At 41.7% G+C, this 18291-nt stretch overlaps 2 protein-coding genes across 2 annotated transcripts in view; one reads left to right on the top strand and one right to left on the bottom strand.

The window, feature by feature from the left end:
• Positions 1-18278, bottom strand: part of ec (echinus) — a 66239-nt gene extending 47961 nt beyond the window's left edge. The window contains exon 1 of the mRNA XM_046637253.2: positions 17895-18278. The gene's annotated coding sequence lies outside the window, so the exon portion shown is untranslated. The remainder of the gene's footprint in view (positions 1-17894) is intronic.
• Positions 9657-11109, top strand: LOC124224959 (thyrotropin-releasing hormone receptor). The gene is made up of 3 exons (XM_046637282.2): positions 9657-10411; positions 10570-10760; positions 10923-11109. Exons 1-3 carry the CDS (start codon positions 9754-9756, stop codon positions 10980-10982), a joined length of 909 nt encoding a protein of 302 aa, XP_046493238.1. The 5' UTR covers positions 9657-9753; the 3' UTR covers positions 10983-11109.
• Positions 18279-18291: the final 13 nt, after the last annotated feature.

Consider the following 18291-nt stretch of genomic DNA (forward strand, 5'->3'; position numbering starts at 1 on the left):
TGTTCGTTGAAAATAAGATAATGGAAGTTACTGGTTTCTATCTACGCTCGAATGACCTCGCCTTACGTCAAAATAATCACGTAACGAAATAGCGAAACTCATCTTACGAAGATCCATTAAAGTCATTGTGAACCGTCACTTTCATTCATGCGGCAATGATCCGAATCACTTCTTTCGCTTCTCCAAAGATTACGAATTAACAATTATACTAATCGGGGGTCTTAGTGCCACGCCATGAATCGTTGAGTCATTTAAATGCGGGAGTATCGAGATCAGCAGATGTACGCATCGCCGTTAACTTCGGTATCATTCCCTTTGTTTTTTTAAGTCCTCTCCTGTTACTAAAGTCACACAAGCACTGTAGCTTCGAAATTTTTCGAAAGTCTACACACGAATGCGCGAGTGTGGGTACAGGATAAAGTCACAGTGTAATAAGGTGTGTGCGTGTGATATAAGATTGGATATTGTATGCAAGCGCGATGTTGCACTTGAGTTATTTTGGTAGTTTGGCGGACGCCATTGTTGCCGCACGCAGACGACGTTAGGAAGCAGGAGTTCGTTTGCACGGGGTTTTTTGATGACGTTATTTCTGTACGGCGTTTGTAGAGCGACGCTCAAAACTGGAGGCCATCTGGCAAGAAACGAGGCGCCGCGACGCCCACAGCCAGAAACCGCGGCCGCGACGTTCGCACGTCACCCCGTCAAACTGACGGCTAAAATCTATAAAAAAAACAGCCCAAGTGAAAAACTCCGCAAAATAGGCTAGGTAAGTTCCGCATGGACGAACTTCCGGCCCCTCGATTATTCCGGATCTATTTTCGTCTCCAACTTTGTAAACCGTCATTCGTCCAACGCACACGACCATTTTTGGTAACGCTTCGTTTCGAGCAAATGTCCCATCTATGTATGCTTTGGTAGAGATGGGATTGCTTGACTTTTAGTGAATAAGTGGTCAATTTCTTGGATGTCGGAATAGCTGATTCCTGAAGTTTCGTTGGTGGCAGTTCCAGATTTGCTATAGTTTAACACACTCCACACACGGTTCAGTGATAGGGAAAGAGCCGTTTACTCTTCAGGGCACGGATTCGACATCAGCAGCTTTACGCGTCTCTGATCGGCGTCTTACAAACGACTTCTTGTTTCTCCCTACTACTACACGAATAGTAAGCCAGAGTGTCGAGAATTGCCAAGGCTTTAAGTAACGCGCGTGAGTCGAGCGGAGATTGACTGAATGGTCGTGTCTGTTCGTGAACCGCCTGCCGATTCCACTGCAGGAGTTGCAGATATATCACGATGTGTTACAAGTGTTGAAGAGTTCGATGATCATCTGGGAATTTTAATGTCTAAAAATTAATATGACCCATCAACGTGGCTCGGGGGGCCGCTATTTCGATCTTCGAAAACTTTTAAAGGGAGTCCGGAGGGATGTTTACGAACATATTGCGTAAATAGACGAAAATATATTTTCAAAGGTGCAGAAGATAGGCGAAGCTTTGAGTCATGTGTGCGCCAAGGATTATTAATAACACGTATGATCGACTCGTGAATTTGCTTTGCCAACTTTGTGCCGCTATTATTGTCATCGTTTTCATCATCATTATCACATCGGCTTAAACCCAGTATTTCGAGAGACGGGAAATTCAACAAAATAAACAGCGAGCGAATTTCTACAAACATACATTCTATACTTAGGCGTTGTATTGGTCACATGGAAGAAAATCATCCGCTCTCTGCTCTGCAGCCCGAAGAAATCAGAGTCCCCTTGACGAAGAGCTTCGAGAGCCTCGCCAATATTTTCAAAAGTTCGGGGAAGAACGTTTTGTCAAGTTTTCAAGTATACACATACAACTTCCATAAAATCCTTCATACATCAGATATAAGGTTTACGTATTGATTCCGAAAGTTCTTCCTCATGGGTTCCCTGCTCAAGTTATGATCGTCGCACGGAGTTTCTAAGTGATAGATAAAACTCGAATAGTTTTGAATGCAGAGTTTCCCATGTCGGTAGTTCCACGTGATTTCTTTGTTCGCAGCAGAGTTTACCAGGCTGCACGAATGGCCGAGGACTTGCCGGACGATCTATAAAATCAAGGATCCAGTTTCACGTGTCATTCCATTTTATTCCAGGCTAATATCACACCCACCATGAACACATAGTCAAGTTTATATCCATCTTTCACTTCGCAACTTGAGCATTCCCAAGAGGCCCGTAAAAGCTTTGCTGATAACAACTAACAGCTCTCTGTCGTATCTACTCGTTCCTGCACACTTCTTGAGCTACGTACTCGTGAGCTGTAGTTTCAAGTTTTCGTTTACAGTGTACAAGCTTCTCGTACCTCTAAGTCTAAGTTTCCATGAAATAAACCGACGGTCACGGAAATTTAATCGTCCCTAGCTACCCTGAAACTACTGCCGCAGCCGAATAGAAATTTCGTTACAGTGAATGATTCGGTCTAAATTGGAAATAGACATACAAAAAGAGGATGTCAAATGTTACGAAAGTGAATTTACTATTGAATTAAGAGTCACATAAGTTGGGATCAAGTTTCACAATATTTCTAATGCAGTCTCATAGTAGGAGAGGACAAAAGGGCAGAAACGATGCGTGAAACGTTGGCATTAAAGGACCTTTGTAGACTAAAGTCAGGGTAGGGCTGGTCCTCTGACACTGTAAACGTATGAGGTGGGTGGGGGCTTGGCTGGGTGGGAATCGCGACCACCAAGAGCAGCCCTAAGGCCATCGCATACGCGTCGCCTGGTGAAAGATTAATAGCTCCCTAGGATGCGGTTCCATATCCAATAAATTCCTTATTCCAAGATACTCCGTATCGCTCTCTCGAAACCCGCGATGCGACTCACGTGACTCACAGCATCCAATACCTATCATTGAATGATAGATATATCCTGTGCCACGTAGGTACACATAAATTTCCAGTTGAATAAAACATACATCCGCATCACGGGAGGAACGTCTGGAAGCAATATGTGCAGTTTCAACGATGGGTGTACGAGACCCGGTATTCAGATAAGTCTATTTCATTGAGAATTTGTTGTTAGACAACGGAATTAACAAATGAGTAGCAAAAATTTGAGAGACTAGATAAGGGTGGTGATTTTCTGGTGATAAACTTTTATGGTGGACGTTAAGTAACAAATTGTTATGTTCGAATGAAAAGCTTTATAAATATTACGAAATCGTTATATGAACATTGAGATGAAACTGATGAACAGGTGCAACTGAAAATTTGGAGTTTCGACAATCTTTTAGACTATCGGCAAATCGATGATCCGTGCAGCTGAGCTTCACTCTTGAGACATTCGAAAATTTGATGCTCGTACCGTGGATCAATTATTTGATTCGAAAAGTTGAACCGCTCTTATCTCGACTATATCCGATTGTCACGAGGATCCTTGCGGCGTTACGATTAAATTAAAATTAAAAAAAAAAAAAAAACTAGTAAATCTTGCACTACCTTCGTAGAATTTGACGAGGAAAAATTTTCTCGAGACACTCGAGCTCAAGCGGAACTTGAACTTGATTTCTATCAGGCTTCGAGCTTTCGGATCCCTGCCAAGATCGGCATTGTGGTCCGTGGTCTATTGTTGTTACGTCGTCACGGAGACGTGATCAAGTGTCAAGGTACTGCAATTGCGGGAGCCGATCTTTTCTCGAGAGGACAGTAAGCAGGGGTGTCGAAGCAGCTCGCCGGACTTTTGCAAGGGCTGCATTCAGCCCACCGCAGCGCGGGAAAGTGAGTACAAAGTATCAAATATCGGGTGATCTGCGCAGAAATCCCTGCACAGGCCTCGGTGAGGCTCGTGCGCCATTTGCGGTTTCAAAATAATCTTGCAGGACTCGTCAGGCGTTGAATTTCTCCACGTCGCAAGCCTGGAGGGCTTCATATTTATAGAGAAATAAAAAAAGCTCGGTACGGGTGGTTGAGGTCAATTTTTCACGAATTCAATTCCTGTTTCTTCGACACATCGCTACTAATTGGGTCCCAAGAAGACTTCGAGTCGTTTCTGATGTTACTTCTATCAATCTTACATGTATCGAAGCGACTTGACGTAATGTCAAATGATTTCCATAGACTTGCTACAAGGTCGAGTGAATTTAACAGACTTCTTACAAAGAGAACGCACAACTTGAAGCATTATCGACTCATCAGTTTACTCCTTATACCAGTCAATAGAAAGTGAGAAAGCCCGATCGGGATGCTGTGAACTTCTATGAACCGTGTTTGGAATTCAGCAGGTTTAAAAGGCATTCGGAATCCTTGACGATTCGCTCCAGAGGAAATTTACAGTAACAATCGATGTTTGTCTGTCGGGTTACCGCACCCTGATCATCGCCATGGTTGATCAGAAAGTCCTCACTCGATCGACGGGGAAAGTCAAATGAAACAGGTGGTTGAGTAGGTGTTTTCCGGTTAGGCAAATATGCCTTTCAGTTCCTGAGTCAACGGAAGAGGACAGTAACACACCTCGGCGAGATCTCTTTGTAATTTTAATAAACTCTGATAGCGTCCTGTGCGAGTCGCGAACTCAATACCCAGGAAAAAATTCTCGGCTCGTGAAGAAGAGAATTTTTTAGCAATTAATACAATAACCACCAAGTCTACTACCGAGTTTATGTTCGAAAAGTTTTCGTTTTTCCAATTGAGGGCAACGCAAGCGTAAGTATCGGGCTAATCGGTTCTTGGAAAGTTCTTATTTTACTTACAAGCTTGCATTCCAACCGTCGTAATGTATAGTTACTCTTAACTGCCGGTATACTATTACGAAGAGGTACAAAAATTTCAGTGTCGGTATATTAGCTGTGCAAGGATGAACAAAAATTGCCAACTTTATGGCGGTTGGCCGGCGACCCTTCCGTTAACTGTATTATGAAACAACAGCGAAGGCGGCCGCCAACGCGTCAGAGTTTCACAAACAGCAGCTTTTCTTCGCGGCTTATTCTTGTTCGGCGAAATCGTTTTCAGATATATAAGCTTTAGCACGGTGAGTACGATTCGAATGAACTGAGACTAGGCAGTTGGTAATTCTCGTTGTAAAACAATTATACGCTTCAGTTTCTCTGATCTTACGAACAATAAGTAATTAAAGCTAGTTTGATTTTCAATCTCTTAAATACTATACCCGGTACTTTTACTTGTACCGTACAATAATCCGAAGTGTCTTCGATCGCAGCCAACATTCGAGGCTTGTAATCAAACGCGCGAAGAGACATTCTTATTTCGTGCAAAAATCTGAGTAACATTAAAACAGAGTAAATTCGTGACAAATAAACGTCACGAACGCCAAATTTTAGTCGATTTTCATTTTTTTTTTTTGGAGGGTAAGCAATGTATACATCTTTTCGGGGTTATAGATACTTTTTATTGCACAATTCTAGTTTCGAAAACAATTTTTGTTGCTTAAACGAAGTGAAACATGGCGAAGATATAACCAGTCGCCGTGAAGTTGTCCGAAAGGTAGGCTGAATGCGGTGGTACAGTCCACCACCACGTATGATTATCACGCACGTGTGATCACTAAATAAGCCAATAACATTGAATAAATAATGATGATTGGTTAAAGGGGACGCCTCAGAAAAAAAAAAATTGGCGACGCAGCCAAAATCATGTTTATTTTGATAATTTTTAATCGGTCTTAGGTTCATCAATTGGACGTGAGTATGATAAAAACGTATGCCAAATATGAGCTTGATCGGTTAAACAGTTTTTGAGTAATCGTGTACGCCAATTTTCAACTCATTGTAAGATATTTTTTCAAGACAATCGCGTTTAAAGTCTTGGCAAGGTAAAATCGTATAATTCTGTGACTTACCGACTAGTCAGCTATTCCAGAACCATATAATAGTCCTTCAACTCCTTCGTAATACTTATTTTGCCCAAGCATCTCCTCTCCGCGTGATTTACGGGCCTCTTTTGTCGTCAAGGAGCTGCGCTTCTCTTGCCGGTCGATTCGTTGCCGATCGGAATCACGCTCAAAGGCTCTCAGGACGTCATTTTTGAGAATTGACCAAAATCACTGACTGCATCGTATTCTACAGGTTTCATTTTTTTGAAGACTCTTAAGGGGTCGGTGAATTGCGGGAATGGAAGAGCTTGCAAGATCAGCATCAATTGGTTACTCAAATTAACTCAACTTATATAACTTTCTCCCATCCTTGACTGAAAGAGTGGTACGTTGGCTACGTGCACCGTTTTCAAACTACCATCTACGCGTTACGCTCGGCTCTTCACATTCTTTGTTCTCTGCTGCAAGTGGAGAGAGAGAGAGAGAGAGAGAGAGGTGAGGAAGAAAAGGCGTCTAAGCTTTTGACGTGAAACAAATTACCAAGTGTGTCTTTAACGTGATGGTATACGGCGAGACGTGTGGCCGGCCCCTCTTAACTCCCAGTCCAAAAAAGTTCAGCATGATGATTAATCCATGAAAAAATTGAGAAATACTAAAAAGCAGGAAATGTATTCGAGTAGGAGAAAAAAATCAGTACCTATATACCGCTAGAGAAACTTGCAATAGAATTATTTCCTTCATCATGACCAATCGAAGAAATGGATGGTGGACTCTTTACCAGATTTCGATCTTACTCTCCAAGAAGATAAGTCTTTTCCAGGTTTCGATCTTACTCTCCGAGAAGATAAATCTACCGTGCAAATATTTTTTAACAAAAAATATAGAAAAACAATTTCCACTCGACAGTCCCAGCAGTTGACCATCCGTTAAAGGTAAATGATTCTGGTCTCCTTGAGCCAAAGGCCGAGGGATTGTAGGACTGGATGAAGGTGGTGTCAAATTCTCGGCACCTTTCCTCCGAAAGGAATGCAATCAACCTCAGCCCGAGCCTTAGCCTCAGCCCCCGGTGTTGGTTCTTGCTCGTCGCTCATGGCTAAGCCACCGATGATAATAGCGCCCATGCCTCATCTCCGTCTCGCTTCTTCACAGGCTTTGCCAGGCTTCTCTTTGCTCCGCTTTGCTCCGCTTCGCTCCGATTGGCTCTCCTCGGTCGGTCGTGATGGGCCCGAGGCGATGGACCAGTCCGGTGCCTGGGGGCCCAATCTTCGTAGTTTATGCGTCGAGGAGGCCTCTTCGTCTTTCGAGGCTTCGAGCCACGGCCGGGCAGCAAAGGTGAACAAAAAACACGACAACAAGAGAAACAAGCAAAAATGAATACTCGAATTCACGCGACGAAAAAAATACGGTATAAACGAGTCGCGAGGCGTACAGTCCGCAGACGCGAAACCACGCGAGGTCGACGGCCACCGACTCTTTATACGATCAGAGAGGCAATTCTGGCATCTACGTGAGGCTCGGTTGCACAGGGTACACGCGTAAATGGTCACGATTCGCAAAAACTGTAAAAAGCGAGTGACGGACGCTCGCTGGTTTGCTGAAACAATGAACAGGAGGAGAAGAGCTTCAGCGTTTTCTTCAAGACACTGTGTCTCTGCAGGGTGTGTCGCTGATCTTCCGTAGAACGCGTTCCGAATCGACTTACCCCCACGAATTGTACTTTATCGTAGAATTCAGTCAGTTCGAAATAGAGTTTCGATTTTATCGTACCAGAAAATATCTCAAGCCAATGAGCAATCATTTTTTATTCAACCGAATCAATTCAACCAATGGGTTATCTGCGTGCGATTAATCGGTATAAAATCATGATACGATTCCGCAAAAAACTATCTCACGTGCAGTGATCGTTATACAACAATTCGAACTCATGCATGAAGCGTTTTCACGGAGAATGAGATTTTGCGAATTAAGGAGCGAAACTTTCGGAAATTCACGAAATTTCAACAGTAACACCTTACCACCAAATCTAACCAAGACGAAAGCTAATCCTGGGATGATTTTCTGGAAAGGGTTGAACCTCCTTAAATTACAAGTGCCACTGGTTTATTACAAGGTATGCGTTCGTAAGCCTGCCCAGGTGCGCTATCTGGGCGGTGAATGGAATGCGATTGAAAAAACCCGTGACTAGAGAGACTCTCGGGTTCATAATACCCGCCTATCTCTCACAGATATCTCGACCACGGTAATAATTAGGTACCACAGCTATTTCCCGTTTCAAAGAAGGGAATCTCACGTTACGAGTAAGTACATGTAACACGAAGTAGAGCAACTTTCGCACGTGTTTATGTCTTACGTACGCTGGTAGGCAACACGCGTAGAACACGTACGTAAAGCACCTGCCGAACCGTCAATGAATTCGCATACTTGTCCGATGTAGAATCCAATTAATTCACCGGTAAAAAATAATCCGAACGATAGTTTAAGCCCGTGGCTATCCGATAGCCAATGGCGCATGGCCATCGAGCGTATCGCACACACAGCGGGTGGTTCGTCTCAGACGCTTACAACCGAATGGCCAAATCAGCGAATAAATCGGCAGTCCCGTTACCGACACGCGGTCCTGTCTTTTATTTTCATCGAACTATCACACTCGTGCTCTCGATACTTATTTCCCACGATCGAAATTCTGTCACAACTCTCCTTTGGTTGGGAAATAATGTACCCATAACGAGCCGCGTGCACATAGTTCGCCTAACAATTAACGTAGCATGTGTGTCAGTAACGTAATTTACTCCGGAAATCTGTACACTGTTCGAATGAATTAATGCACGAATAAATTGCATATTTAACGAAGATTTGCAAATTTTGACACCCGTGGTTTCGGCTGTTTGGTCGAGTAAGCGCAGAGGATGGCTTGTGTCTAACTATTAATTAGGTTAGTGCACAATTATGACACGTCACATTTAATACCTCTTCAGTCACTCACGCTCTGACTTGCTTGATCATATATAGCGTTAATTCTCATGAATGGAGTGAGAAAACCTTTGCAACAATTTTATGCACCTCTACACGCGCCTTCGTACATGTGGTTGGTAGTCTATTCAGAGCTGGGTGAGGTAACTGTAGCCGCTATTAAACCGCGTTATCTCCTTACTTTACAAGCTACTAGGGATTGAAGTGGAGAATTATTTTAACGCAAGCGTTATGCTTCGCAAATTCGATTTTTTTTTAACGATAAGGACTCGCCGATAAATACTCAAACAGTTTTGCTCTGCAATCGCCGATCGAACTTGGCCCGTTCGAATTACCGCATCCGACTGCCATAAATTCGAAGCTAACCCTTGTCTGAAGAAAAGAGGCTTTTTCAAGTACATATTTATACGCCTGGCACGTTCCCAGGTATCTTCAACTAGCATCATCTGACCTGGCTCAATTTCGCCCCCAATTCCCGAAATGGGGTGAAAAAAAGTTACAGCCATATGTCTGCAGGGAAATGGATTATGTCATAGACTGCCAAAAAAATGTCAGATCCTGTTGCGACGAGCGAGAATTACGAGGATGAATTTTATGGTCAAAGATTATTCAACGGACTTTGAAACCACCGGAAGAGCTGTCACTGGTTATTCACTGTGAATTGCGAAAGGCATTTCCACATGCAAGTACGTACTTCCGGAAGATCCGCGGCACCGAAGGGAGGCACTCAGTTTAATGAATTTTGAACCCACCTTCGGGATTATACTTCACCGGTTCTATTATGTTAATTGCTATTATTACGCGCAGGTCGGCTGTTCGATATAATTCATTAAAACGCATCAGCGCTGGGGCGAAGCAGGCAGTGTTGTCAGAAGCGGGCCAGGTTTTATCGGGATCAGAAGTGATCGGGGAGAGAGAAACCGCGCGAGAAGTGCAGGAGCAAACGTTTGTCTGGTTAATTGAAGTGAGTGTTAATTCGCCATGCCAACCTACATCGAATTCGAGCTTCTCAACAACAACGAGATCGCGAATAGAAGCTTGGGCTTTGTCGTAGGCGAGGAGAACAGCGACGGTTACCTCCTGACGATACTCAGGTTGGCAATCGTGTCCCTCGGTTTACCCTTAAACTTGGTAGTGGTGGCAGTGATAATTGGCAGTAATCGATCTATGCGCACTGCTTCCAACTGCTACGTCATGAGCATAGTGATCTCGAACCTCATAGTGACCGTCCAGATCCTCCTGGACGTCCTGAAGCAATGGATCAAATTCTGCTTCCACACTAACGGCGTCTACGTCGCCTACTTGACTCTGGAGGCTTCGGTTCTGACCTTGGTCATCTTCGCGCTCGAACGATACGTCGCACATTGTCATCCGAAATCGCAGCCCGGTCCGGATTTCGGATTTTCGCAGGGTGCCAAAGGGGTCCTTGTAATTTGGGCGATGGCCGCGACCTTCGCTGCGATGGAACTCAACTTGAAGTTCCATTTTCTTACCAGCATTCAGGGCCTCATATTCCTCGCTTCGACCGCTATGTTCCTCTTTCTTCCCACCCTCGTGATCATCACTCTGGGTACATTCGTGCTGATCGATACCGGCAGCTTCGAGAACACCGCCGAAAACGACGCTACCAGGGTTTTCGGTGAGTTTAATCATTCAAACATCGCACCTACCGAAATATATCGGAACCCTGCCTACGTCAGGCGAGTTTCTCGGGGCGAGCGTTGGCCTAGGATTATGGCAATTTCCTGTAACGTCGTAACGCCGTAACTCATAACTCTAGTGGTGAACACATTTCAGTGGCCCTCGCTGCGGTTTTCTATGTCAGCATGGCTCCGTATCGGATGGTGTCCTTGGTCCGCTTTATGGCTCCAACGTTATGCTGTTCGCAAACTATACTCGACGCCAGCTACTTGATCGTCGAATTATCTGCGGCGGTTAACCCGATACTCTACGCCCTCGTATCCAGGCATTTTCGAGCCGCGTTTAAGGTACGCTTTTGCGAGTAGGTATTCAAAGCGGTGTGTTTTCATTCCCAGAAAACACGCGCTGCCTCCCACGTTACTTTACACTTTCGCCCGATGAAATAACGCACTTGATTCTTTGGTGGTTTCCTTTTTATACTCATATTTATTATTACTTCTCGTTCTTAGGAAACGCTTTGCGGGTTTTTTGGCGGCCGTGGACCGACGATTACCACTCAGATCCTGTGATCCTAACAATCGTGGATAACACGGAGGTCGAAGGGTTTACAGTCGCAAACCACAGCTGCCTCGAAAAAAAAAAAAAAAAAAACCGACGAATTTCGAGACGGATGGAAGAAGGAACGGCAGTTGATAATGGCAATCGGCTTCCTTGGAAGATAATGTTCAAAGGAATTCCACGACGATTTGTTACTCTTTCTATTCTGTCGTATTCGCAAAAGAATATTGAAATCTGTGAGTTGATTGACGGGCAAAGAAAAAACTTGATTACAAAATCTTAAGAACTGTACTTGAAACTATGTGTAATATCAACAAGAGCAAATTGATTCTTCTATTTAATCTCCGAATGAACAACATATAATGTATGTACTATATATACACAGTCTAATTGTATTTAAACATTCCCCGAATTTTTTGCGTATACGACGACGTGAATTGCCATTATACAATACGAGATTAAAATAACATCGTATTCTACGAAACAATGAATAAATGACGGACCAAATGTTGTTTGTAATAAATGGTGGATTCAAAATTAAACTACAAATCATGATAACGAAAACACGTTGGTTGTTAAAATTTCAAAGAAGCAGCTTTTTGCTACCCTAACGTTTCTCTGAAGCTCCTTGAGGGTGGCGTATAATTTTGGACGACCTTTAATTAACTGCTGAAATAATTAAATTTAAAATTACAGTCAACTGAAATTTAACGTGTCTCGCATAGAAGTAGAATGACAATTTTCTGTGGCTGAATCAGCATTCTTAATCAACATTTTTTTTTTTTTACGCGTTCATATTTACCAACCAACCATGCAGACACCGTGAAATATGAAACGCGTCCGCAAAGTTCATGAACTTATAACACACGTTTAATCGGTATGGGAATAAATTTCATTCATGGAGATTCATAATTTTTAAAAAAAAATCGACTGTTTGTAAACAGATAAATTGCAATCAATTGTGCTCCGCATTGCAATCCACCGTGTTATCTATACGAATTTTGGCAAAGTGCCGTTCACTCCTGAGTAAACAAAAACTGGAGAGTTATGAAATTATAATGATCTTACTGCCTGCGAAGCTCGTTGTAAAGTATAATAATTCACATTTAACGCGATACATAATTTTTTATAAAGCCTTGTATAACACGTGCCAAATATAACGAACAGTACGGCGAATAAATGAATTCGCTAATATGTATGTACGGTCACGGAACTCGTTTTTACACCGAAGGCGTAACGCAAACGAATGATGTGTGTGTATGCCTGTATATGTATTGCCTGCCGGGTTACTATTAATCACGATGCAAGCTTTTTTCAAGCTTGTTTCAGCTGAAAGCGGTAACAGAACTTCAAATACATAATCTCCGTTTCTCCAGAAGAATAACTTTAATCTTTCGACTAACGGTTTACCCAGGAAATATTGTTGCCTTCCTTCGCTCGCGATCTTTCGGAGTTTCTGACCTTAGGTCTAGAAATAAGTTTTTCGCATTCAGTTGGAACAAACCAGGTTTTGACACACGACATCGATCACGTGATTACCAATAAGAATCACTGTAACGATTTTTGAAATCCTCGGTACTGAAATAAAGATTTCTGAAATTTGAAAGTAAATTATACTACATATTTATGCGAGACAAGTTTTACGGCAATAATTTTCGTTAGTTTAAATCAAGATAAATAAGTCATTGAGTGTTCATTTGTTAGATATTTAACGAAAATATCGCTGACTAATTTGCTTTTATAGTTTTACAGGCCAATTAATGATTAACAATGACGCGATTGATACAATTGTGATGAAATCTGGGTCATGAAACAGGAAACGTGATAAAATGCGGTGTACAATTAATAGGACAAAGTGATGTAACACTAACTCACCTATCCGGAAAAATTGCAATGAAAAGAAGCCGGAATCGCAGTTCATAAAATAATCAAAAAATACAAAGAATAAAATAAAATACATATAAACAAAATAAAAGAAATAACTTTCATCCGATTAATTATAACTACGAAGCGCAAACCTGTTAGTCGTAAAACATATAACCCCTTTATTTTCACGCGCTCAAAGCAAACAGACCGTTAAGGTTAACGTATAGTCGAAAAATAATATTTAGCCAAGTGTGAGGCGTTAAATAAAAGCTTAATCGTTACATTGCTCTGAAGAAACGACAACAATATTAAACAATACACACATGCATCACCTCGTCTCTCAACAAATCCCATAAGCTTCTGCTCAACGTTTAATTTCGGGTCTTTTTTGGCAACCACAAAACTTCTTCAACCAAGGAATCTCTCATGGGAAACACACCATTTTTGTCTGGTTATAATTGCAAAGCAAACTGTTTGAACAAATTTTATCCAAACTCTATGGCAAATGTTTTGCGACACGAACGTATCGTCGACGGTAATAATAATTACTTCCCGTATTACAGCATCGATATATCCTTCATCATGGAAAATGTTTTAGAGTAACAGAAGACCGTCACAATAGCTAGTTCGCAGTGAAGCTTTTCCCAAACTTTACACGTACCGCATTTCGAGGCAGTCTGGGAACGGCAGACCGAGATTAAAATTGGCCAGTCACACACAACGATGGCTGTGTGGCGGCTCGTTAACGACTTCAATGTATGACGCGATCCCTGGCTTCTGAATATACGATACACAATAAAGTTTTTGGGACGCCATGTACGCCAGCTATTAGCTTATACAGATGCCGGAGCGAATGCGGGGGAGTAGAAGCAGGGAATAAAGAGCCTACGAAATTGAGCTCGAGCTCACAGGCAACTCCGTGACTCAGGAGCCTGTTTCGAAAGTGGAGCAAGTCCGTGGTCGTTGTTGGTCTTATCGTCCGTCCAAATGGGCTTACACGATTCATCTACGACGTGTCGATTTTACACACGTACAAAACGGACTACCTTTGTCAAATGTCAAAGATCCGTACAAACATTGACATTCGTTCGGCTCAATTTCCGCCGTCGAAAACCTTCCCAATTCACAATCAAATGTCGTGATCTGCTGATCGGAATCACTGATCGAACGTCCAGGACTTAATTATGTACTGCAATTATCACGAGTGTGCGGTTTTTCTGAAATTCGTTTTACTCGTCAGGTTTGTAACGGTGGTTTATTTTTTATCTGTCTTGATTTTCTATTTTTTTTTCTTTGTTTTCAGCGAAAATAAACTTGACCGTTGGAATTGCTTTAGCCAAAAAAACAGCCGTGATCTTCTAATGTTTATGCAAGAGTCTGTTCGCCTGATATATCTTAACGACTTTTCGTTTTGCTTTTTAAATCTTGCTGACAAGATGGAAATTAAAACTTGACTGAATTTTAACTCTCTCAATTAAGTAATAATTAGTCAAGCTCCGGACAGCAGATGCCGTAGCCGTGCGTCCATCATAATCGATCATTTATATTCCTCCCCCCCCCCCCCCCCCATTTCTCCGGTCAATCCTTCAGTTAACTAAGCTAATTAACTTTACAGTTAAATCTAACCTACGGGCACCGCTCCAGCATTCTCGACTAAAAACTTTAGAAATATCTTCGATATTATACCTGCGCTGAAACCATTTCGCAAATCTTCGCCTTCCTTTCCGCAAGGTAAACGTAACTATCCTGCGTAATTGCGGAGTGTAAATATAACTGAAGTTATATCAGAGCTTCTTATCCTAGCTCTCCGTTATATTCTGCGTCACTCGATGCAGCCGCAATGCAGTCTTATCGCTCAGTTATAGTTGCGATAAGACAACTGCAACTTGGGCACACCTTTGCCGCTGTCAATTACGTTGTTTAATAATCAGGCTTCATAATCGAAAAGCTAATTAGCTACAAATGACTGATACTCGAACGTTTCTAGTAACTCTAATTCATTTCTAGCAACGCAAGTAACGTCTTGTAGCAATTTTTAGAATGATTAATGCCTGGTTAAGTGACGAGCTATGAATAATTACACCCTGATCGTACACTTTATGTTCATTTCACATGAACGTTTTACTTAGATTCATTGCTGCCAACATGAATCTTAATTGCCGTGCCAGCATTTAAGGCGTTCCGTAACGCTTCCAGAGTTCATTAATCACTAGCGATTGATAAAAATGACACAGAATTGAACAGTTTGTCGATTTTTTGGCAGATTAAACGAATTGAAATACAAGATAATTTTTTCAATTTCCCACTAAATCGCGACGTGTTTATTTTTATGTATTTTCGTGTAAGCAATTACACTTTGACCATCGATACGCCAACATGAATCTTAAAAATAAGTCTTGCGAGCAGTTTTTGTCAATCTGTAAGCTTATAAGGTACAATTTTCGAATGTTATTACAACATCATTGAATCTGCATTTTCCCCATTCCTCAGAGTTAAAAACCACCGGTCCCCCTATAAGTATCAAACAAGAATGGTACCTCCTTATCGCTTATATGGTATAACGATTTGATCTTTTCGAAAGTGCAGATGCGGCGCGACGACGAGCTGCGTCTAAATATACAGCTAATCCAAACGAAGCGACGATTTCAAATAGTAAATCCTGAAGCAATGTATTCAAGGTTTCTAATTATAATAGGCTTTAAAAACCAGCGGGGTACAGTGATCAGACTTTTCGTCTGTAAGGTGAAGACGCGTTATTATACACCGAACCGTCGAAAAGCACTTTTTAAAATTCCATTCGAGATAAAGTCTGAAATACTCGCCGAAAGAGCGATATAGCTGAAAATTCAACTCTCTCTTATCACCGTGATAGCTGCCGGTATCCTAACATTATCCGTTGCTCCATACCGGGTAATAAATATTCCAAGATCTGTCGCAACGTCTCGCAACCTGGTCGTTTAAAAAATCTTCTAAAACATCGATTGCGGTACGCAGCTGAGCCAACAACAATGATTCATCCGTTGATCGCACAATTGCAGCTTACGAAACGAATGCAGCGTGACAATGACGAACTTGCAATATGCGGCATATCTAGGAATGAGGTATATATATATACACGCAGTACTGCTGTTCAACTTCTTTACTGACGGAAATCAATCTTGTTAAGCTTTTTTTTTTATTGCAACTACTAGTAGTGGAAACTCTGGCGTAAAATCAATTATGATTCCTGTCACGGATAGTTTTCTTTTCTTTTTTTTTTTTGTGTTTTTGCGAGTGGAACATGTATTGCAAAATGCAGCTACGATATGGGATAAATGAACCAGAGGTCTGGTATTGCAAATATGGCAGTTCACGCTGTTCAGTTGGCATGTTTTGTTTATCGTTGAATTTCACGCCCGTCAAGCGAGGAACAGCTGCGATATCGATACTGAATCATTGGACGCGAGTCACAAGAATTTACGCAACATATTCGTTTTTCATTTATTACAAAAACTTCACGGTAAGCTTTGAAGAACCGAACGGAAATATAAGGAGAGAGTTACGATTCTGCGATACTGATTTCCTCACTTTGTGTGTAAAATAAAGCGTGAAATGAGCAATAAAACTCCTCGTAACACAAATGCGCGGAAATCGCCGTATATTTTCTATCGAAACGAACGAGTGTCGAGATACTTCCGGTCACTGACCAGGGAACGTTGAAACATCCGAGCATTGTAACAACCTTCAATTATACAATTCAAGTGAAAGAGCGCGATTCGTGTTAACGCACGCATCGAGTGTCTGCGAGTTATGCGTTCATTTACCGCAAATTTGTTCTACATGGAAAAATATAATTATTTGCTTTCTTTAAAAAAGACAATTTCCTTCTCATATTTTGCAATCAATAAACCGAACTCGTAGATCGTTGTAAGAGGTTGCAGTTAAAATTGACGCTCAATTTATGCAAATTTATGACAACTCCGGAGTATCAATCGCATACATGATAAGATATTAAAGTATGCGTGCAATAATACTACGCGTGTAAAAGTAATACTTTCGTAGAAAGTCAGGTTAGAGAGTTTCGAGATTCTCGTTCGACGATACGGGAGGGAAAAAGAAAGAAAGGTTTTGAAATAAAAAAAAAAAAATTAATCACTAAGAAAATAATGTGGACCGTGACTCTGTTCTAACCGTGAATCCTATTAAACATTGCGTAAGTGTATAGACTGCACGTTCAATGTCACTGCCGCGAACTTCTTGATTGCTTTTTCCTCTCATCCAGTTTCTTTCTTTTTTCTCTACTTTCCGCCGTAGTATTTATCAAGGAAAAATGCGGAGAACAAATACGTACAGAAAGTGAAAAAAGTTGGCATTCGGCGAGACGAAACGATGTAAAATAAGAAGGGCGGAATGATACGCGTATGAAAGGTTGAAAAACAAACCGCAATGAATGATCTCTTTCTGTGCCACACGTCATATTTATTGCATATACATATATATGCCGAGACTGGAAGCAGGAAGTTTTTGTTGGTACAGCGGAAGTAATAGCAAAATCCACTTCAACCTAGATAGTTTATTCATACTCCTATTCCCTATTGAAAATCTGTTCTTGTGCTGCTTGTACGGAAAACTTGACTGAATATTTAAAAAACATAAATATACAAAAGGTTTTAAATAGTCACGATTTTTACTAATTCAGTTATTTTTTGAAAACATCGTTTGTTGTACTACTGTCAAAGATCTCGATTTAGTAAAATTCCACGATATTTCTACTCCTTAGGTTTCATCAACTTTAAAAAATGGTTGATCACTAATTTTTCGTAAACATTTGGAAAAAAAATCAAAATTATTATACCTTGGAAACCTTCACAGGCCGGCAAAATTTGTCTAAAAATTGCAGAGCCTGAAATGCAAGAGGACTCAGCGATTCAACACCGACTATGATCGGACTGTTTTCTCCAAACATTTTTCATTGCTTGAACGTCACAATTTCCTAATTAATCCAGTTCACAGTGCGAACTGCTTCTATATAATCGTTGTAAACATAGTGAAGTTATTTACGTCCGCCGGTTCCTTACCTTAGACGAAAAAGACCCGCGGAAACGGCGTCGAAGAAGACCCACGCTCACGAGATGATCGCCTGATGTTTCAAACTACCGGCTCACCTTACTTTCCTGTCCTTAAAGCACGTGCGGTCCTTCGATTTGACCGTGGTCGTAAACTCAGGTCCGATCTAACGGCACGATCCAGGTTTCAAAGTCGTTCATTTAAAGTGAGGCAAAAACGCGCGCATTCAAAAATATTCTCGCCTTTTTCTCCGCCGTTTCTTTCCGGCCCCATCTCGTAGTTTTTACTAAAAACTGACCAAAATTTCGGATCAGCAGTTCTGGACTTTGGCCGAAGCCGTAGCTTCCTCACTTCAACACGACTACGAAACGTCAACTGTCACTCACTTCGCTCGCATGGTTTGATTGG

The sequence above is a fragment of the Neodiprion pinetum genome, chromosome 1 (assembly GCF_021155775.2).
Source record: "Neodiprion pinetum isolate iyNeoPine1 chromosome 1, iyNeoPine1.2, whole genome shotgun sequence".
Taxonomy (NCBI): Eukaryota; Metazoa; Arthropoda; class Insecta; order Hymenoptera; family Diprionidae; genus Neodiprion; species Neodiprion pinetum.